This window comes from Ictidomys tridecemlineatus, chromosome 5, assembly GCF_052094955.1.
Source record: "Ictidomys tridecemlineatus isolate mIctTri1 chromosome 5, mIctTri1.hap1, whole genome shotgun sequence".
Lineage (NCBI taxonomy): Eukaryota > Metazoa > Chordata > Mammalia > Rodentia > Sciuridae > Ictidomys > Ictidomys tridecemlineatus.
In genome coordinates, this window is record NC_135481.1 from 10,259,251 (window position 1) to 10,279,897 (window position 20,647).

Below are 20,647 nucleotides of genomic sequence, written 5' to 3' on the forward strand. Positions count from 1 at the left end.
GCAGAGGCTGCCAGCATTGTAGGCTGCTCTGCAGCTTTCCCGACCATGAATATCATCCTGTCCCACAGACCAAGGCAAGCTGGCAATGCCAAATGGCAGGAAGTGGGGCATAGAGTGGGGAAGAGGCAGAGGTGTGCCCAGTGACCTCCTCCTTCCCTGCCCACCCTTCCCACCACATGCCTGAAGGCTTCAGCTCCCACACTGGAGGCTGCCTGGGAACTGCTGCTCAGGTCCACAAGCTGGACAGGTGACAGGTTTGAAGAGGGCTGTGACCTGGGTCACAGGGAGGAACAGATGTGGCCTAGCTATGCCCACATCCAAGCTCTGATCCTTACTTGCCATGGCCTTGTTAGATCAGCATGAGTGATCCTGGTTCATAGAACAGGAAACTGAGGCTCTCGGGCAACAAGTAAAGTGCCCAGGGTAGTGAGTCTTCTTACCACACCTTGCATTTACAGTTGTATGTTCCAGTTTCTAGGCTCAAATATTCCCTTTGGGATCTTTTTGGAAGTGGGGGCCAAACAAAGCAGCATTTACTCTCCTAGTTTTAGGATAAGGAAAATCGAGGCCCGGGAGGGATTAGAGATATGCCCAAAGCCATTTAGCAATCTAGTTGTGGAACTGAGGTTAGAGCTGGGCTTGGAGCCTTTGGTCTGTTTTTCTTTTGCACCGGGGATTGAACCCAGGTGCACTCCACCACTGAGCCACATCCCCAGCTCTTTTTTATATTTAGAGACAGGGCCTCACTAAGTTGCTAAGGCTGGCTTTGTACCCATGATCCTCCTGCCTCAGCCTCCTGAGCCACTGGGATTACATGCTTATGCCACTGCACCCAGCATCCTTTGGTCTGTTCTTAAGCTAAGAAGCTAATGTCTTCTGAGCTCTTGTGTTGGGGCTGCCCATTGGTGCCTGGGCCATAACTCTGGCATTGTTTTCCAGAAAGCTTAGACCCTGGATCAGGCAGGCCAGATTATACTCTCAGTTCCATCGATTACAAACTGTGGGACCTTGGACAAGCTGCTTCACCTCTCCCGGCTTTGACTTCCCTACCTGCAATATGGATGCTGAGGTTAAACGGGCACACCTGTCTAGGAGGCCCTTGATTGGTTGAGGAAGGTAGATCTGTCCACAAGGAGTGTCTAGAGGGGGCAGGTGCAGGATCCCAGCAGTTGCAAAAAGAAGAAAAATTTTCTGGGTGCCAGGGTTTGGAGCAACCCAAGTCTGGAGCCATTGGAGGGAAAGAGAGAGAAACAGCAGGTAGACAGATGGAGGTAAATGGCCAACCCAGCTTTGCCAACCCTTCCCCTCCGTTAGCCTGTTCATTCACTTGATGAGGCTCGGCTGGCAGGTTCCTTCCTCCTGGCAGCAAGTGGTCTAGAATGCCCCTTGCCTGGTGCTCAGTTGGCTCCAAAAGGGGCAATGCAGCAGGCTGGAGCTGTGCATGCCCAGCATTATCTCTCAATCATACTTTACAGAAAAGTATCCCTGAGGGTATTACAGGGGGAAGCCAGGGACAGGCAAAGAGGCTCCTGTTTTTGTAACAGTTGTTCTCATTCCTAGCTGTATATGAGAATATTTGATAACTTTTTTTAAAGTTTCCCAGATTTGGGGCTGGGGTTGTGGCTCAGCGGTAGAGTGCTCACCTAGCATGTGTGAGGCCTTGGGTTCGATCCTCAGCACCACATAAAATAAATAAACAAAATAAATGTAAAAAAAAAAAAAGTTTCCTAGATTTGAAGTCACCACCCCAGATCTACTGAATTGGAGACTCTGAGGGTGGGGCCGGGCATCTATGATTCACCCCACCCAATAATTGTAACACAAGCAAAAGTTTGAGAACCCCTATAGGAGGCACTAAGTATTGCTTGGTTGATTGGTTCCAATTAATTGGAAGTGTCACACTGGATCCAGGCAGTTGAGTTCTATGTCTCATGAATTCGAGGAATGAAATCCACAGACACCAGGGTGAGAGTAAAGTAACAGGATTTATTAGAGTAATAGAAAGAGGGCCAGGAGTGATGGCGCATGCCTGTAATCCCAGTGACTCCAGAGGCTGAGGCAGGAGGATCACAAGTTCAAAGCCAGCCTCAGGAATTTAGCAAGGCCTTAAGCAACTTAGTGAGGCCCTGTCTCTAAATAAAATACAAAAAGGGCTGGGGGTGTGGCTCAGTGGTTAAGTGCCCCTGGGTTCAATTCCTGAGGAGGAGGAGGAAGAGGAGGAGAAGGAGGAGGAGGAGGAGGAGGAAGAGGAGGAGGAGGAGGAGGAGAAGGAGGAGGAGGGAGATTAATAGGAAAAAAGCAGAGCCTTCCAGAGGGGAGGGTCCCCAAGAGAGGGATGCCAATGGGTGTGTTGTCTCAGGGTTTTTAAAGGCATATCTAATGGCCTGGCACAGGTGATTGGTGGGGTCAGGGGTGCAGTATGGACCAATCAAGCTCTCTAAATCCTGAGTTTAATAAGCCAAACAGGAGTGTATAATTTCAATCCCTTATTTACATTATTAAAGAGGACAGGTCTCACCCGGGATTCTGACACATCTTTTAGAAAGGGGAAGCATTTGGGGTAGGGGTCTGCTCATGGTCAGCTGTTGCTAGGGATAAGGGCAAGGGTAACAAAGGAAGGGCAGAGACAAGCATTCTATTGCAGAAGAAGGCATGGTGGGTAACCCTTCCCTCTCCCCTCCAGTTCTTCTCCCAAGGCCTTATCCTATCTGCCTGAGGGAGATCTCCCTTCCTGTCTCAGAAGTAACTCCTAAAGGCTCTACCTGCAGACCAGTGCTGCTCGACCTGGCTGCACACTGGAATCCTGGTTGCTTTCCCAGCATCAACGCTGGGTCTGCCCCCACGAAACTCTGATTTAACTGGTCTGGAGACAGCCCAGGCAGTGGGAAGTTCGGGTAGCTCCAGGTTACCCCAATGTGCTACCAGTGCTGAGACCCACTGCCCCCACATCTCTGGCTACATGGATCGGGTGCTTGTCTTACTCATGTGTTTGCTGTCACCTTTCCAGGTGGAAACACAAGAACCGGGGACACTTCTCTGGGCTGACTTACAAGCTCAGAGTGCAGGCAACCTGGGTCCTTCTGGATCTAGTGGAGGGCTGCACTTACCATACCTGGTGGTGGGGTTGGCTGTGTTAAGCCCCCTCTCTGACCTTGTTTCCTCTTTGGCCTCCTGGGAACAATTCCTGTGTCTGACCTCCTGGGGTTGCTTCGGGGGATCCAGGGTGAGGATGTCTGTGGATGGAGGGTGGGAAGATTGCATCCTGATAGTCTTCAGTATTTGTTCACGACACACCCTCCGCTTTTTCCCAGCTCTTTTTCTAGCAATCTCGTTACCTGCGTGCATGGCCGGGGTTGGGGTGAAGGAGCTGAGAGGTGGGGTCACACCCCCAAGATGGGTGGCAGGGCCACCTTCCTTGTCCTTATAGACTTGGCACACTGCCATGGACTCACATCCTCTGTGCCATGAACAAAAGCCATTGGTCAGGCAGGGGCGGGGATTGTGGTCATTGAGTTATCCCAGGAGCAACAATGTGCCTGGGAGGTGCACACGAACAAAGCAAGGCTCAGGGGTGAGGTGTCCCCCTGAAGTTCCCACAGCCAAGAAGTGGTGGGGCTGGAGGCAGGAGCCTGGTTGGTGGAATCCCTTGAAAGATAGGGACAGGACCAAGAAGACTCCATTCGGAGGGGGATGGGGGCCAGGGTCCCATCCTGGCAAGGGTCGGAGGCTCCCCAGTGATCCTCCAGGACCCAATCTCCCACTGTGCCCCCTTTCCCCCTCCAGCTTGCTACATCTCGGCCTTGGTCCTGTCTTGCATACTCACCCTCCTGCTCCTGATCCGCTCGCTGACAACTCACAGGTTGGTGGCAGCTCTGACTAACCCTGTGCAGAAGTGGGAAAGGGCCAGAGACCCAAGCAGGTGTGTCTGGAAGCCCTGGGGCTGCAGGGAGGGAAGGCCCTGGAGACTCCATGGTAGTGGGTGGAGAGGTGGGCCCTGGGGCTGCCTTCTGAGACCGCTGTCTGATTGGGGAAATACCTGCAAGGAAAATGGGGCATGACTGAAAGGAGAGGGTACCTCTGAGAAGGGGCCACCCCGGAGAGCTGAATTCAATAGGGAGGCCATCTGGGCAGCTGGCATTCTACCTAAGAGTGGAAGAAGAGGTAGGTGGCAAGGGACTGAGAGTGCTACAGGCCAGAGGAACCTCTTGAGAGCATGAGAGCTGGGCATGGTGGTGCCCGCCTGCAATCCCAGCTGCTTGGGGAGGCTGAGCCAGGAAGATCACAAGTTCAAAGCCAGCCTCAGCAGCAGAGAGCGCTAAGTTAACTCAGTGAGACCCTGACTTTAAAGAAAGTACAAAATAGGGCTGGGGATATGGCTCAGTGCTCAAGTGCCCCTGAGTTCAATCTCTGGTACCCACACCCCAAGTAAGTAGAGAAGTGGGTGCACCTGACAGCGTGAAGGGTGGTCTGGCAGGGGTAGGGGACTGGAGGCGTTGTTCTGGAATTTGAATGCCAAACTGCCCAGCTTGCCCTTTTGTGGTGAGCGCTGAAGAGCTTGAGGCATTCTGAGTTCTGGGTGGGAACAGGCCTTGTGGGAAGGGAGGCAGGAGCTCACCATGGCAGAGAACTGGCCCCCGTGCTCTGTGCACTTGACAGCCCTCAGAGACCCTGTCCGGGGCTCTTTCCCACAGGATTGGCCCCTCTGACCCTGGCCTTCAAGGTTCCACAAGAATGCTTGCCCGCATGCTGCCCAAGTCGCGTGTCACCTCCATTCTCACTGTTGGTTCCCACTATCCCGACATGGCTCAGGTTGAACCTCTGCTTGGTTTTGTCTCCTCAGTCACCCTGTAAGGCTCCCAGGATGTCACCTCTTCCAGGAAGACCTGCCAGCTTGAGTTAGTGGCCTCAGGGCTCTGAGGGTCCTTGCTGAGGGTTTTAATTAGGCTAGGGGTTTGGCCAGAGAGTGCCCAGGGGCACCTGGGAGTGTCTTCCTCCCTGAGGGTACTGCCCCCCTTGCTCACACCCCAGGGCCAACCTTCAAGCTTTGCACAGAGGGGCTGCCTTGGACCTGGGCCCCCCACTCCAGAGCACTCGACCATCCCGCAAGGCCATATTCTGTTGGATGAGCTTCAGCGCCTACCACACTGCCTTTACCTGCTTCGGTGAGCCCCTTCCCCTCCCCCAGCCCAGACCTTGGTCCCTGTGGTGGCGGAGGGAAGCATGCTCCAGAGTAAGAGCATCAAGGAGCACTGGGAGAAGGGTACCCTTCACATGAAGACTAACCCCGGGTGCCACCAGGTGTTTACGCGCAGGTGTATACCCAGATCTGGAGGTGGCAAGTTCAAAGTGGCACATTGCAGCTCCTGTAAGGGACTGCACTGGGCTGCCTTGGAAGGTAAGGGGAGCCTGTCACCACAAGTATGAAAGCAGGATTCCATGGATACTGTTGGGGATGGCAAAGGGGTTCCTGCAGCTGGTAAAGCATCCTGACTTATGGGGCTGGGACGAAGGCTGTAAATCCAAGGTTACATTGGTTCTCCCTTCCTTGGGGGAGGAGAAAGACGTTGATAATGAAGAGGAATTACGGGGATGAAAAGTCATGATTTCTGCCAAGTCTTTTTGTTTTTTTTCTTCCTTTTTCCAACTAGAGATTGAACCTCTACTTCTGAGAGACATCACAGTTCTTTTTATTTTATTTTTTATTTTGAGACAGTCGAGGCAAGTTGTCCAGGTTGGCCTTGAACTTGTGACCCTCCTGCCTCAGCCTTTGGAGCAGCTGGGGTTACAGGCGAGTGCCACCATGCCTGGCTTGCCAAACCCTTTTGTACGCATTATATCATGTGATCAATTGGTCTGGTTGTTTCCACAGACAACTCTTAGGTACCTACGATACACCAGGCTCTGGCTGGTAGGAATGCAACCCTGATTTACAGAGGGGTCTTGTCCCCAGGAACTTAGGAGCAAGTGGGGAAAAATGATGCTTGCAAAGCACTTTGGTTTCAAAGAGTTGCCACTGATTCAATCTCTTTGGATCACACAATAGCCCTCTGAGGTAGGGACTACGATCACCATTTTGCAGAGGAAGAACCACAGCTCAGAGATGTAATGTAACTTGCTCAGGGCAACACAGCTAGGCAGTAGAAGAGTAGGGATTGAAACCAGGTCAGCCCTTGAATCCAAAGCTCTTGGATTCCTGAGGGAAGCAGAGGTGCACCAGTTCCCAAATAACTTGGTATCTATCCTCTTGTTGCTCCCGATCCCTGCAGGGCTCCTGGTACAGCAGATCATCTTCTTCCTGGGGACTACAGTCCTTGCCTTCCTAGTGTTTGTGCCTGTGTTGCACGGCAGGAACCTTTTCTTCCTACGATCCCTGGGGTCCTCGTGGTGAGTGAGGCAAGGAGTGGAGGGCTCTGGAACCCTTTTATAGAGGGCTGTTAACAGCAACCACCCTCCCTAATCCACCTGCAGGCCCTTCTGGCTGACTCTGATCCTAGCTGTGACCCTGCAGAACATAGCAGCCCACTGGGTCTTCCTGAAGACTAACCATGGATACCCAGAGCTGACTAACCGGTGAGGTGGTCTCTGAGCTTGTGGTTCCCTAGGGCCCTCAGCCTCTTCTTCAGTGTCTCCTACCCAGTAGGTAGAAGAAAGAGCTTGCCTTACCTACAGAGACATTCCAAGATATCTTTCTCTATATCACGTGAGGCATAAATTAGCCCCAGGATCCCTTTTTGTCTGTGGGATCTACACTCCTCCCTGGATCCTCGTTGCCCCCAAACCCTACATCTTCTCACTTTGCAGGAAAAAAGTTCTGTGTCAGATGGCAGAGTTGTGGGGAAACCTTGACCCCACAAGGGAATTTGAATTAGTGGATAGGGAAATCAGAGGAGGAGACAGAAGGCACTGGGTTCATGGAAAGACCCAGATAGACATGGACTAAAATCCCAGCCCGTCCAACGAGTAACTAGATAGACTTGAATAAGTCACCAGGTTCTCTGGGCCTCAGTTTCCCTCCCAAAGAAGAGAGTGATACCACCTGTCTTCCAGGGTGGTGGGTTGAGAGGGAAGGCCCAGCATAGAGCATGTCACTCAGAAGGCATACTTAACAAACAGTAGGCGCTCAATAAACACAGCTGCTGTGGGCCTCTAGGTGTGACACTGGTCCTGGGAGGGGGCTCTGGGAAGCCTGCCTCAGCCTTTCTCCTCCCTGCCCCAGGAGAGCACTCTATGCAGCCACCTTTCTCCTCTTTCCCATCAACATGCTGATGGGTGGGGTGGTGGCCACCTGGCGAATGTCCCTCTCTGCCCTCTATAACACCGTCCACCTAAGTCAGATGGACCTCAGTCTGCTGTCATCACGAGCTGCCACTCTGGACCCTGGTAAGATCGTTGGGCAGGGGCTGGGGGCCTACACAGTGTAGGAGGGGGTCTGCCCCCCCGGCCCTCCAGCAGATATGTTCATGGAGGATGATCATGACCATGAGCATCATGCATTCTATGTACTGCTGGGGTCTGAGGGTGTGCAGCACCTATGGCATGTTCCATGGGTCCACGCGTGTCCGTGTGCAGCATATGTGCCATGGCCCTGTGTGTCTGCAGGCTTGGACGCATGTGTGTCCTTGTGTGTGTCAGGGGTGTCTAGGTGCCTCTAGTCGGCCACTGGCCCCTCCTGCCAAGCACTGCCATCCCCCTCCCCACCCCAGGCTATTGCACATACAGAAACTTCCTGAAGCTGGAGGCCAGCCAGTCGCATCCTGCTGTGACAGCCTTCTGCACGCTGCTCCTTGCAGCTCGGAGTCCTCGCCTCCAGGCTCCAGTGGACCCCAAGGGAAATCTCAGAACTGGGGAGGAAGAAGAAGGTGCGCTCTCCCACTGGGGATGGGAGCCCAGCCTGCCCAGCTCAGCATGTCCCTGCCAGCATAGTGAGCACCAGGAAAATTGTCACCTCCCCTCTCCCTTGGCTGCCTGAGATCCCCCATCCTGGTCCAGTCTCATGATAATTTTTTCCCATGATACAAATGTACACACACACACACACACACACACACACACACACACACACACACACACCTTCTCTGTGCACACAGAGAAGGAAATGGCTGCCTTGCTAAGGGGCTCAGTTGTGCCCCCCCCCCCCCATTACCTCCTGTCTTTCCCCAGGAAGTGTGAGGCCTTTCCTTCCCTACTGCCCAGGAAGTGTGTAATAGGAGGGGACACTAAGCCAGCTCTGTGCCCTTGTGTTGGCCTTGCCTCTGGTCCCTCCACTGACCTCAGCTCCTCCTGCTTCTGTCCGCCAGCTGCGGGTGCACATCCTGAACCTTCACCCCCACCCCAAGCCCAGCTTCTTCCGATTTCCCACTCTGAGCTGGCAGCTGGAACCCCAGGCTCAACACCTTACTATACACGGGATTTGCAGACTCTCTGGGATATGTAGTCTGGGGCCTGGGGACACTTGGCTGAGGGTCAGAATTATTCACAGAAGGTCTCTCTCCCTCAGGGTTGCAGTTGCTCCAGACAAAGGACCCTATGGCCAAGGAAACGGGGCCTAGAGCCAGCCGGAACAGGGCCCGCTGGGGTCTGGCCTACACGCTACTAAACAACCCAGCCCTGCAGGCCTTCCGGAAGAAAGCTCTCTCAGGTGCCCAGGCCAATGGTGCTCAGGCCTGAGGGCAAGGAAGGCAGCCTGCTTGCCCTGTGTGTTGAGGCACGTGCCCATCTACCCTCCTCCCCCGTTCTCTGCACACCACCCCAACCATGGCAGCCCCTCCCCTTAGCAGCAGCTTAGCCAGCAGGTTCTTGGGATCAAGGTCCCAGTGACTAGCTGAGGCCTGGGGTCACTGAGGTTGAATGAAGGTTTGTCCCTCCTACGAGCCTTGGAAGAATTCTCGTCTGCCCCTTTGGTCTTGAGAATTGTAGAGAGGACTCTGGAGAAAGCAACTGGGGTGGGGGTGAGGGTTAGGGTTGGTCCAAGAGCCAGTGGAGCAGGGTGACCACATCCAAGCCCCTCCCCACCCTGGCTCTGCCACCAACCTTGCAGGGCCTCACTGAGGCCTCTTCTGAACAGGCTCCGTGATTCAGGGCCAGGAAAGCCCTGCATTCCAGCTCAGCCCCACCTCAGTGTTGGCCCTCCCTGGTTGCCAGAGCGCTCCCTCTCCCCCAGCTCTCCCCTCTCCTCTCCTCCGGGAGTGGCTTGAAGGTTCCCCAGCTGTGGGGCCTGCAAGGAAGCCCATGAGGAAGACGTGGGCTCCTGACTGGCGGTGAAGTCACAGCCCTGGCCCCACCCTGAGCTGCCCACTCCTGAGAGCCAGATATTTTTGTAGTTTTTATGCCTTTAGCTATTATGAAAGAGGTTAGTGTGTTCCTGGTAATAAACTTGTCCCTGAGAAACAGCCCTCCTTATGGGAGAGGGGACGCAGGGGAACCCTGCCCACACAGTCAGTCAATCCACACTGTGTGTCTATGGGACTCTGATGAGTTGGGGTATCTGGCTATGTGCAGGGTTGGGCTGGAGGTGGGGGCAGAGAGACCCCATAGCTTCATCCCTTTGGGGGATGAAGACTGGACCCTATGATGCCACTCCCAAGCAAGTACATGTTGAACTTCTGAGTCTTAAAGGATGGGCAGGGTTGGTGGGGCAGGAGGGGCTTCAAGAATGACGGAGAAGCAAGATGAACAAGGGCATGGGGGTGGGACAGGGGTGTCGTGCTGTGGGGTGATGGGTAGACCAAGTATGCAGAGTGGAAGGGTATTGAGACCAACTGGAGACCCTTCCCTGCTGGGGCTTGGTGAGGTGGAGGATGCTTGAATAAGGGAGAAGCCCTGGGTGTGGTCTACCATGGGCTGGGGGCTACAGGGATAGTATGGCCACTGCACAGACCTGGGGCATCAGGCCTCAAGAAGTGTCTGTGGTCTGTGCAATTAGACTGGCAACCCCCCACCCCACACCTGTTCCTGCCCCCACTATGCTTCAAACTCACAAAGCTGAGGTGGGGCTGGGGAGCTCCAAACCACTTTCCAGGCTGCCCAGGGAGGCTAAAGAGGGCATGCGCTGACCCCTGGAAAATGCTTTCCTGGTCCTCTGTTAGCCATGGACACAGTCACAGAGATAAGGACTCAGATTTAGCCTTTGCTCTTAACGAGGAGACAGAGTTACAATGGACTGTGATTAGCCGGAGCTGTGAGCAAAGAAGGGGGCTACTGCACACTGGGGACAGGAGGCATCCTGATAGGCTTTCTGAAGGTGCCCAAGCTGCATCCTAAAGTATGGCTTAGCCAAATGAAGAACAGGGAAATAGTGCACAGGCTGGGGACAGTACAAGTAAAGGTGCAGAGGCTGGTAATTCAGGCTTCCTCCAGGGTAGTGGGAGCCATGGAAGACTTTAAAGCAGGGGAGTAGCACTTGGCACAATTGTTCCCAGGCTTCCCTGACTTGGGATGTACATCCACCTCCTGTTTCAAGAAGCCAAGCCCCAGAGATGGCAGGGTCCAAGTGCAGTTAGGATGGTCAAGCCTTAGATAACTAGTCCGTTGAGCCCCAAAGCAGTATCTGCCTTACCCTTTCAGTTCTACCTGTCATTTGATTTCTGAGGCAACTGAAGACCAGAGATGGGCAATGACTTACCCAAGGTGGCACTGCACGTGGGATCTGGCTCCATCCTGCTGCTTTCCACCAGACATGGAGTCATCCCTGCCTGCTGGAGACGTCAGCTCAGTCAGAGCTGCAAGCTAATGGAGGACAAGGGAAGAGGGGGTGGCCCCGTATGTAGACCAGGAGGCAGGGGAGGGGCTGGCCAACTGCCAGGGCTTACAGCTGCTACCCCAGACCCCTCGGCCTCCTTCACTTTGCTGAGCTCAGCAGTCCTGGGAGCTCCGAGCAGAGGCTGCAGAGCCTCCCCCTCTGGGTCATTGTCCCTGTGCACAGTGTCCTCATTCTTGAAAATGACAGAATGGAGACTGTAGGGAGACATCTCTGACCTGGTGCAGATATGAGGTTCTGCCAAGTGTCCAGGGTCCACACCCACATTTCCCCATTCTAAGAGACCCCACCAGTTGTAACCAGTCCCCACCCCCATCCCACCCCAGGTCAGTTACTGACACATCGACTCGGAAGGGAGAATTTCCTACAGAGACCTCTGGGAATGCTATCTCCTCTTCCTGGAAAGGGGGAAGGCAAGCCCCATTCATTTTCTCTGGCTCCCTTTCCAGTCTGTTCTCCTGTTCTCAGTCTCTCTAGGGTTTTTTCTCTCTCTTGTCCTTTTGTCCTCTGCCTCCTCCCTTCTTGTCTCTCCTCCTTCTTGCCCCTCTTGTCCCCCTTTTCCACTTTGCTTCTAATATTTCTTCCAGAAAGCAGGACAGGGAAGTGGAGCCACAACCCAGGCCCTCCCATTGCCTTGCCCATTTCCAAAATGCCTCAGTTCACTTCAGTGTAAAGCACTAATCAGGGTCACTAGTGACCCCAGGAAAGTCTCTCTAATGATTGTCAGGCTCCCACCCTGATTTGTCCTGTGGGGTAGTTTGTAGGCAGGGAACATCTGCACCCAGCTCAAGCCAAGGCCCTGCCTTCTCTCACCACTGGGCCACCCCTAACCATGCTGCCTGCCACGAAGTTCATGTTATGTCCCATAGACCCATGTCCTATGTGGGCACATAAATGTGGCTATCCTTACTCTGTGACTCCTGATCCTAACCCCCAGGAGGGACTCTTAGATCCAGACAAAACTCCAGGCAGACACAGGGGAGCATCAGAAATGCTATTTATTTCTCTGCCACCCCCAGGCTGGCTGGCTTCTTAGGAGGGGCAGGCTATAGATGCGTACTTGGAGGAAAAACAAGGGTGGGTGTCTGGGCAGAGGGCTCAGGCTGAGAGGAAGGGTGAGAGGACAGGGAGGCCCAGCCTGTATCCTCTATCCCCCCCGCACACAAGGTCAGAGAACACCTGGGGGCAGAAGGAGCTGCAGCAGGGCACAGAGCCTCTGGCCACCGCCAACATCCTTCACCCTCTCCTGTGCTGCCTGCCCCAGGACACCTCTCAGCCACACCCCATGCCCACCCCCACCTCCCGGGTAGCCCCCACTAGCTTGTCAATCACAGTGCCTGGAATTCCCAGTCTAGTTAGGACATCGCACCTCTAGCTTGCCGCCCCTGATAGGGAGGCTCGAAGATGCTGTTAGCAGCATTTAGCACCACAGACGGTGAGTGTCCCTCCTTGTCACTAGCTCTGAGCAGATCTAGAAGTTGGGGTGGTAGGTGTTCCAGAGATATTAGGAGGGGAGGTAGGAAAATGTGGAGTTGCCCAAGCAGGCCTCAAGCCGCCCATCTCCAGACCTCTCGGCACTTATCAGGAAGAAGGGCAGCTTGGGTAGAGAAGTTAGGGAGGCCTCTGGGTTGTCCCAGCCCTGCCTGGGTCAGGGCATGGCTAGAAGGAAGCAAGGAAGAAGATGAGGAGGCTCTGGCCCAGCAGGAACAGGCCTGGGAGCTGCTGCCCAGTGGCCCCTTCCCCTGCTGCTGCAGTCTCAGGGCTCCCAGCGCGGCTGAGGTAGATGATGACCACGTTGTCCTCAGGCCCAGATGGCTGCACCTCGTTGTCAACCGTATAGCAGCCCTTGCCTTCCACCGCTTTGCCATGGAACCTACGCCCCAGTGCATCCTCCCCGCCTTCGCCCGGTGTGGCCAGTGCCACGTTCACTGAGCTCTCAGCGCTGCCCAGTTCGTTGGTGGCCAGGCAGCTGTAGGTACCCTCCTCTAGCTTGCCAAAGTCGGGGATGAGCAGGCTGCCATTGGCAAAGGCCTGGAAGCGAGGTCGGCTGCTGGCTGCTGGGGTGCCGGGCAGGGCACGCCCATCAGTGCCCACGTTGGGGCTGGCGATGTCCACAGTGCCTCCCGGTGTCTGGATGTGCCAGTGAAGCTGGGGGGCCGGCTGCCCGTCCACATCACAGTGGAGTGCCAGCACGAAGCCAGGCCGCAGCTCAGCACCATCCTGGCTTGGCTGGTAACTGAGCTGCACTGAGGGGGCGGAGCAAGGCAGTGGTGGCAGGCGGCTGAGCGGAGTGCCCTTGAGCACGTGTGGCGAAGTACAGGCAATGTTGTCTTGCTCCGGGATGGACACAGCCGTGGCCAGGGCCCATGTCTTGAGCCACACAATGCCACAGGTACAGTCGAAGGGGTTGTCGTTGATCTGCAGGTGGGACAGTGCTGTGAGAGGTGTGAAGGTGCCCTCGGCCACCGTGTGTAGGCGGTTGTGGTTGAGCTGCAGGGAGCGCAGCGCACTGAGGCTGCGGAAGGCATCGCGGGGGATAGAGGTCAGCTCATTGCTGTCCATCTTGAGCAACTGGAGGGCACTGAGGTTGTGCAGGTCACTCCAGGCAAAGTCAGAGATGAGGTTGTGACTGAGGTCCAGGCTCTTAAGGTGTCCCAGCGGGGACAGGGCACCGGCAGCCACTGTGCGGATCTCGTTGTGTGCCAGCCACAGTGACTGCAGCAGGGGCACCTCCCTGAAGGCCCCCTCTGGCAAGCCTGGCAGCCGGTTAGCTGACAGGCTCAGTGTGGTCACATTGGCTGGAAAGCCAGGTGGCACAGCCTCCAGATCGCGGTAGGCGCAGTCGGCAATCTGGAAGCCGTACTTCTCCCCACAATCACAGGGCTCGGGACAGGACTGCACCAGGCCCAGGAGAACTGCCCAGCAGAGCAGGCGCAGCTCCTGCATGGTACCTCCTGCGGAAAAGGACACATCACCCAGGTGATCCCGAGGACCTGCCCAAGTGACTCGTCCCTCCCAGGACCCCAGCCCAAACTCACCTCCATCCCAAGGTCCTACCCCCACATAACCCAGCCAAAACCCACCACCCCCCATTCTTCAGAGGGGGAAACTGAGGCCCAGAGAAAAGCAGGGACTTGCCCGAGGTCACGCAGCCAGGCAGGGTGAAGATAGGACAAAAGAGGACCCCAGCTTCTTCTTCAAACAGAGAGCTCTCCCTGCCTCGGCCTGTCCCTGGCTGACTTTATGACTCGAAATCTGTTTTCCAGCCGCCCCCTCCCCTAGCACTTTACAGAACCGCCCTCCTGCCCTCCCACATCCTGGTTGCAGTCCCTCCCACTGGAGCCCCCCCATAGGTAAGCTTTGCCCTGGCCCAGACAAGGCTCCTTGTGCAGGGCACCCACCCCCTCACCCCACCCTCTCCCTCCTGCTGCTCTGGCCGTGACCACAGCAGACACCAGGCCCTTTCTGCAGAATCACACCCATGGCCTGTTCTGCTCAAACTACGCCAGGCAGCTGCCTAAGAAAACCCCTGCCAGGACCTCTCAGCTGACTTGGGCAAGGCCCGTGGCTCCAGCCAAACACAGCTGGGGTTTTCCGGGGTCTTGGTTGTTGAAGGAGCAAGATGCTCCCCGGATGGCTCCAAGCACAAGATTGTCCCCAGCACCGGATCCAACAGGGATGTGCCAAGAGGGAACCAGCTCCTGGGTCCAACCGGCCCCCACCTCCACCCACAGGCCCTGCGAGCCCTTCAACTCCCTGACTTACCTTCAAACTACTCTTCCTTAGTCCAGCAGAGCTTCTTCCAAGATGGAACCAAAAAGCAACAAAAGACCAAGTTAGCACCGAGAGTTAGCAAGGCCAGGGCGCCCAGGGGAGGAAGAGGACGCTGGAGGAAGGGGCGGCCTGGTCCCACACCACCTTCAATTTGCACGCCTGTGGCCACCCTGCCGGGATGGGGTGCCTGGGAACCTTGCACTGGGATGAGGCTGCAGGGAGGAGCCAGGGCAGCCACTTGCTGCCTCCTTCCCAAAAAACAACTGCCGCGCTGCAACAACAGGGACCCGTGTTTCATAAGTGACACCAGAAACGGGAGGGGGAAAGAGGCCAAATTTTTTTGGGTTGTGTTTTCTCTCTCTCCCTCTCTTTTCCTCTCTCACTTTTAGCAGTTTCAACTTCCTTAAAGACACAGCACTGTCTGGACTGGACCCAAGACAAGATGAGGCCAGAAGAGTTTTTATGGGGTGGGGGGAGGGTGAGAAATTGGATATCATGGAAAGTGGGAAACTTCTAACCTCACTTCAAACAGGAAAAAAAAAAAAAAAAAAAAGGAGCGGCTCCTTTCTCCCAGTCGGCTGTCCCGGGTGTTTGTGTGTGTTTGTACATGTGAGCCTGCACAAATTTAGGGGGCTGGGATTGTGTATTACTGTGTGTGGATGAATTCGTAGGTGTTAGTGGAGATTCCAGTGTGAAACTGTGTGTGTGTGAATTTGTGTTTGAGAAGGTTTGGGGGGAGCGGCTGTGTCTTTGTGTGCTGGGACTCTGTGTCGTTGTGGGTGTGACACCCTGGGTCTGTCTTGGTGTGTGAGTTTGTGTGTGGAAGTGAGTGTGAACTGATGTGTATGTGGCGGGGGACGGGGGGGGGCAGTCGCAGTGAGAAACTGAGAAGGTCACAGTGTGTGAAGCAGCTGCCAGGTCCCAACCCTCAGCAAGAGGCCAGAATGTTAGGCGTGTTTTTAGGAAAACATCCTGCTGGCCGAGGCAGCGTCCACTGGTGGTGCCCAGGAAGCTCCCAAGGCTCCAATCCCAGCCCCACCCGAGCTGAGTGGGGAGGGACAGGAGGCGGGGGGGGGGGGACGACAGAAAGCCTGGCTCAGAACTTGGTAACAGAAAGCTGGGGACAGGAACCAATTGAGCATCAGTGTCCCTGGCTGGGATTCGGGGACATCCAGGCTCCTAGAGAGGTTCCATCCAGTACAGCCCACTGGCACACAGGCCTGAGGTGGAGGGTCTCACTCCTGGCACATTCTCTCTGTGGCCTCAAAGTGCTTGAAATCCACTGTCAGTGCCGGACCTCCATGCACTCAGCTTGTCAGCTTGTCCCCTCTGGGCCCCGAGCGGTCCCCAAACTGTGTGAAGGGGTATACACACACCTTGGACATTTTTTCTCAAACAGGAGGGCTCAGGGGAATAGAAATGGAGACATAAAGAGGCCTAAAACAACATTGCTGGAGGAGAAACCAAAAGATGAGGGAGGCCCAAAAAGAACTTTCTAGACTAGATCAAGCTGCCTGTTCCTTTTGTCTGTTAACTTGCTGAATTCTGCTTGTGGCTGAACTTACCCTCTTGGCAGGACCAAGGACGAACAGGAACCATCTTTGGCTGGAAGCTTCTGAGGAGCCCAATTCCAGCTCATCACACCCCTCTCTCACCAAGCAAGGCTGCAGAAGTCCACAGTGTGCTGCCTGCAAACACTGGGTTCTGGCGCTGAGGATATCATTGTGGTCTAATTTAGATCCCCCACCCCCCACAGATGAAGCCCCCTCTTGCACCATCCTTACTGTGCTGGAGAGTTTCTGAGGAAGTCCTGAATTGGTGAGTCAAGCAGAGGAAGCCTACACATCCAGGGGTCAATAAAGTAGGGGGAAAACCAGGGACCGCAGTGTCAGTCAGGGAGGACTTCCTGTTAGAGGGGGCTTCACTGGCTTCTTTACTCTCACTTACACAAAGGCCTTGCCACCATCCTCACATCCAGGGACTCTAAGAAGCTTGTAGTCCCCTTGTCTTTCCCCTCCTCCAAAACATCAGGGTTAGAGTGAAACCCCACCATCACCACCTGCCAAGCCCTAGTCCCCCCTGGTGTGGCTAGTTCCTTCTGGCACATGCATTAAACCCCACCTTATCAGAGCAGCCTTCTGAGTCCTCCTAGTCTGAAGGAGTTCTCTGTTAATTGCTCTCACAACCTCCCCTTTTTCTTTATGCACTTCCTATATAAATTGCAATGACTTATTCATACATGTTTAAAGTGTGACCCCTCTACTAGAGGGGTGCGTCTCTTGAGGGCAGATGCCTTGCCTTCCCAGTTGCTATCGATCCCTGGTGCAGAGAAGAGGCTCAATTAACATTTTTTGATTCAATGGATTGGGGGAGTCAGATGATTGGATGCCAGAAAGGAAAGCGCTTTCTGGCATCCAATCATCCATTCCTGCATCCTCCATCTCGCATAGATGGGGACTCCAGGCATAGACCCGGGGAAAGGATGTGCCTAAAATCATGCAGAGAAGATTGTATATGGCATAGAAGACCCATACTCAGTTGGGTGGGTGAGTGAGTCATCAGCATTCCTGGGGTCTGGGAATCCTGGCCCCTCTAACTCTCCATCACTGAAGCCTTTGACGGTAGCCAAACACCAGGCTGTTCTCAGAATCCCACATCAGAACAACCCCCTGGGGAGTGGAGGGCCAAAGCAAGAGGAACCACCCCACTTAGGCAGAAGTGAGAATGTGTGTGTCAGTCAGTGGTCTACCCAGGTCCTAATGCTGCCAGCAGGGTGCAGTTCTGTCCTACCACCATAAGGAAGGAGACAGTTGGACAAGGGCCACCAGGGCTGAGCAGACTTTACCTAAGGACTATCTGACTCTCCACAGTGTTTCACAACGGGCCCACCCTAGGCAGAGCTCAAGGAGCCATTGTGTGCCCTTTCATTGGGTACTTATTACCTCCTAAGCAGTCCCTCTCCTCCTTGCTGTCCCAAGCTGAAGTTCTTCCTGCAAAACCCACCCCACAAGATGTAACAGTGCGCTAGGAGGCCAGCCAGGAGCCCAGCTCCCCATCCGCTTCCCAGCCTGGAGCTCCCTGCATGTACCTGGGCCACCATGGTTCAAGCCTGGAGGTAGGGGGCCCTCAGTGGGTATGTGGCACCTTGACTGTCCCCAGATCACTGATGGCAACCTAGCTGACCTTATTCCAGGCTCAGGACTAGAGAGCTCTTCTCAGACCCTCTCAAGTCCTTCTGCCATCCTGAGTCTCAGCAACCCTACAGCAGAGAAAAAGAGAATTGAGGTCCCTGAAGAGGGAAGCAAGGGCCCAGATTTGGGAGCCCCCACTGCCAGTCCAGGCCTCAGCTCCAGGGGTTCTCAGACAGTGTGTAGGGTGATCAACCAACTGCTCTGACTTTCCTGGAACTGATGGGTTTCCTGGGACACACAATTTGCAGAGCTAACATCTGGACATTCAAAGGCAAACCAAGAAAATTGGTCACTGTCACAGGGACTTCCTCCATGTTTTTTCCACCACTCCCTCCCTCTCCTGCTTTGCAGAGACTCAGCCCTCTCTCCAGCTCCTCCCACATCCTCTCCCCTTGGGTCCTGCTATCTCCAAACAAGGTGGCCAGTCCCACCCCAGCAGCAACTGCTTAGCCTGGACACTCCTACACTCAGAGGCCCTGGGCTGCTGTGGCATAGCAACATGTCAACTTTTCCTGGATGGCAAAAAAAAAATCCTGAAAGAAAATGGAGAGAGAAGGATGGAACCCAGCAGAAAGAGAGAGAACTGGAGAGAGACAGACGGAGTAGTGGGAAAGAGATCTGGAGGAAGGAAGTGGGTGGGAGGGGATGGAGTCACAGCCAGTCAGGGTAGATCCAGGTCAGAGAAGGGAAGATTTAAAGGAGGCAAGGCCCAGAAACAGACAAAAGGCCACAGACCCTGGAACAGGTGGAGGGATGCTGCTGTACCTTGAGCTCAGCCATGGTTGTGGGACTAGAGTCGTCCCAAAAGAGAGGCACATTGGCCTCAGTCCCTAGCCCACATGCTTGACAGTTTGTTAGCATAATTAAGAGGAAACTCAGCTCACTTCTGGTGGGACTTGATTAAGCCTGTGGGTCTCTAGGGACTGGCTGGCCTGGAACCTTGAGAAGATGGGACTATAGAAGGAACCCTGGGCTGGTATGTGTGAGTACTGCGCACCTGTGCACACATGGAGGGGACAGATGGAGATCTGCCTAGACCACCAAATGAGGTTTCCATTCTCTGGGCCTCAGTTTCTCTGTTATATGTAGGAGTTGTTCTAAAGTCCTCCAGCCTTGATATTTTGCCATGCTAGGATTTCTCATGAATGTCTGCATTTACATAAGGAGTTCTGTGCACGTGTTCGTGTGTCCTTATTTCTCGGTGCACGGAGGGGAAAGGCAAGCCTCTGCTTCCTCTCCACCTGTGCTTGCTGGTGTGTGTCCCGGGTAGAGTGAAGCAAGCCTGAGCTCGCTGTGTGTGCACCTGGGGCCATGGGTGGGGAAATGGTTCGGGCCTCATCTTCTCTCCTGCTGTGCCTAGCTGACTCTATTCCAGGCCACCTTGACCCTACTTGGGGTAACTGCACTCCATACACCTCCATACACTCTCCATACGTCTCCTCCCCACTCTCCATACACCCCTTCTACCTTGGGAACTCTCTCCTTTTCCCAGGACCTTGGAATCCAGGACTAGCCTTGTGGACAATCAACACCCTGCTACTTCTCTGGAGTCACCCCCTGTCTCTGTCCTTGCTCACTATGTTCAGTCCCACATGTCACCTGCTCTCACCTTGAGGCCATTGTTCTTGCTCCTGACTTAATTTGGACAGTGTCCTCATATTTGCAGGCCTCACTTCTTCGGGTCATTTAAGATTCATTCAGATGCCACTCCTCAGAAAGGCCTTCCTGGGCCACCTTATGCAGACAGACTTTGTCATTCAACATATCTTTTAGTGTGTTTCTTGTCTGTCTCCTCAATATGAATGTGAGGCCCACATGGGGGGGGGACTTGATTCTGCTCTTTGCTGTCCCCCAGGTCTTGGTGAAGGGTCTGCCACTTGGGCGGTGCTCAATAAATAGTTGTTGAGTGACTGAATGAAGAATGACCTCTGGCCTCTAGCAGGAAGCCTTTGCCAGCCCTCCTCTGTGTCCAGAGACTCCTGAGTCCTGTTCCCTGAGTGTCACTGCCCTCCCTCTCACTGCCCCCTCCTGAGTTCCCCTCAGTCCTCAGGGACAGGGGACTTCTCAGCAGCAGGGCTCAGTGGGGTGTACTTCATAGGAATCCTTTTTGTTCTCCTCCAAGCTGGTCCTACAGTCTCCAGGAATGCTGCCCCTAGCCACACCCTGGGCAGATGTCCAGTTTTTTGCCACTCCCAAAGGCTCTTAGGAATATGAATGAGAGGCTTTAGATCAAGATTCCAGACTGGGTCCAGAGTTCCAGGGTTAGGATCCTGCCCCTGTATGAAGCTGCAGGGGCTCAAGAATGGGCCAAGGGCCTTGTTAGGGGTCAGGGTGAAAGGCCAGGATTAGGTATGGATGCAAGCTTTGTGGGTGAAAATGGGTCTGGAACTGGAGAGTAGCAACAGGCCATTTGCTCCATGGGGAAAGAATCAAGTACAAGAGAGAACAAGGAAAACCAAGGAGAGAGGGGCAGATGCAAAGGGGAGGGGAAACAGAAACAAGAGAATGGTGGTGGGAAAGGCCCAGCACAGCCAGGAGGGAGGCCAGCCTCTTGCTGACAGCAGAGAGCCATGTGGTGCTACAGGCACCTGCTTCTCATTAACGGGTCAGGCTGCGGTGCTGTTTCCAAGCGATGCTGCTCCAATGGGCTGCAGAAAGGGCCCGACTTCTCCCAACCCATGAGGCCTACCAGGAGGTGGTAGCTCTGGCTGGACACTGAGGGAGGGGACAGACTTTGGCTGAGGCTGCTGGCCACGGGAAGGGCAGGGCAAAGAGGTCACACTGATTTCATCCAAGAGAAAAACCTTAGCGGGAAGGTAGGTGGCCTACAGAGGTGGCACTGGTTGCAGAGCCTTTAGGAGGGCAGCCCCGGGAAGGAGAGCATGGTATGGAGCCACTGAAGGTTATAGAAGGTCCAAGGAGGGAA

The 20,647-nt window shown here is 54.6% G+C and overlaps 2 protein-coding genes across 15 annotated transcripts in view; one reads left to right on the forward strand and one right to left on the reverse strand.

Annotated features, from left to right (window-relative positions):
• Positions 1-9,387, forward strand: part of Stra6 (signaling receptor and transporter of retinol STRA6) — a 31,929-nt gene extending 22,542 nt beyond the window's left edge. For all 13 annotated transcript variants that reach the window (XM_078049304.1, XM_078049309.1, XM_078049303.1 and 10 more), the window contains 7 exons: positions 3,784-3,859; positions 5,029-5,162; positions 6,267-6,384; positions 6,469-6,570; positions 7,217-7,380; positions 7,704-7,859; positions 8,498-9,387. In XM_078049304.1, coding sequence (XP_077905430.1) covers positions 3,784-3,859; positions 5,029-5,162; positions 6,267-6,384; positions 6,469-6,570; positions 7,217-7,380; positions 7,704-7,859; positions 8,498-8,667 — 920 coding nt within the window. In that variant the 3' untranslated portion in view covers positions 8,668-9,387. The remainder of the gene's footprint in view (positions 1-3,783; positions 3,860-5,028; positions 5,163-6,266; positions 6,385-6,468; positions 6,571-7,216; positions 7,381-7,703; positions 7,860-8,497) is intronic.
• Positions 9,388-11,736: 2,349 nt separating this feature from the next.
• Islr (immunoglobulin superfamily containing leucine rich repeat) lies at positions 11,737-14,927 on the reverse strand. Of its 2 annotated transcripts, none has more exons than XM_005316787.5 (2): positions 14,522-14,927; positions 11,737-13,710 (listed from the first exon to the last, which is right to left on the reverse strand). In XM_005316787.5, the coding sequence occupies exon 2, from the start codon at positions 13,700-13,702 to the stop codon at positions 12,416-12,418; it is 1,287 nt and encodes a 428-aa protein (XP_005316844.1). In that variant the 5' UTR covers positions 13,703-13,710; positions 14,522-14,927; the 3' UTR covers positions 11,737-12,415. The 2 variants fall into 2 exon arrangements, with proteins under 2 accessions (XP_005316844.1, XP_040130350.1); XM_040274416.2 differs by lacking the exon at positions 14,522-14,927 and adding an exon at positions 13,895-14,021.
• Between the last annotated feature and the right edge of the window lie 5,720 nt (positions 14,928-20,647).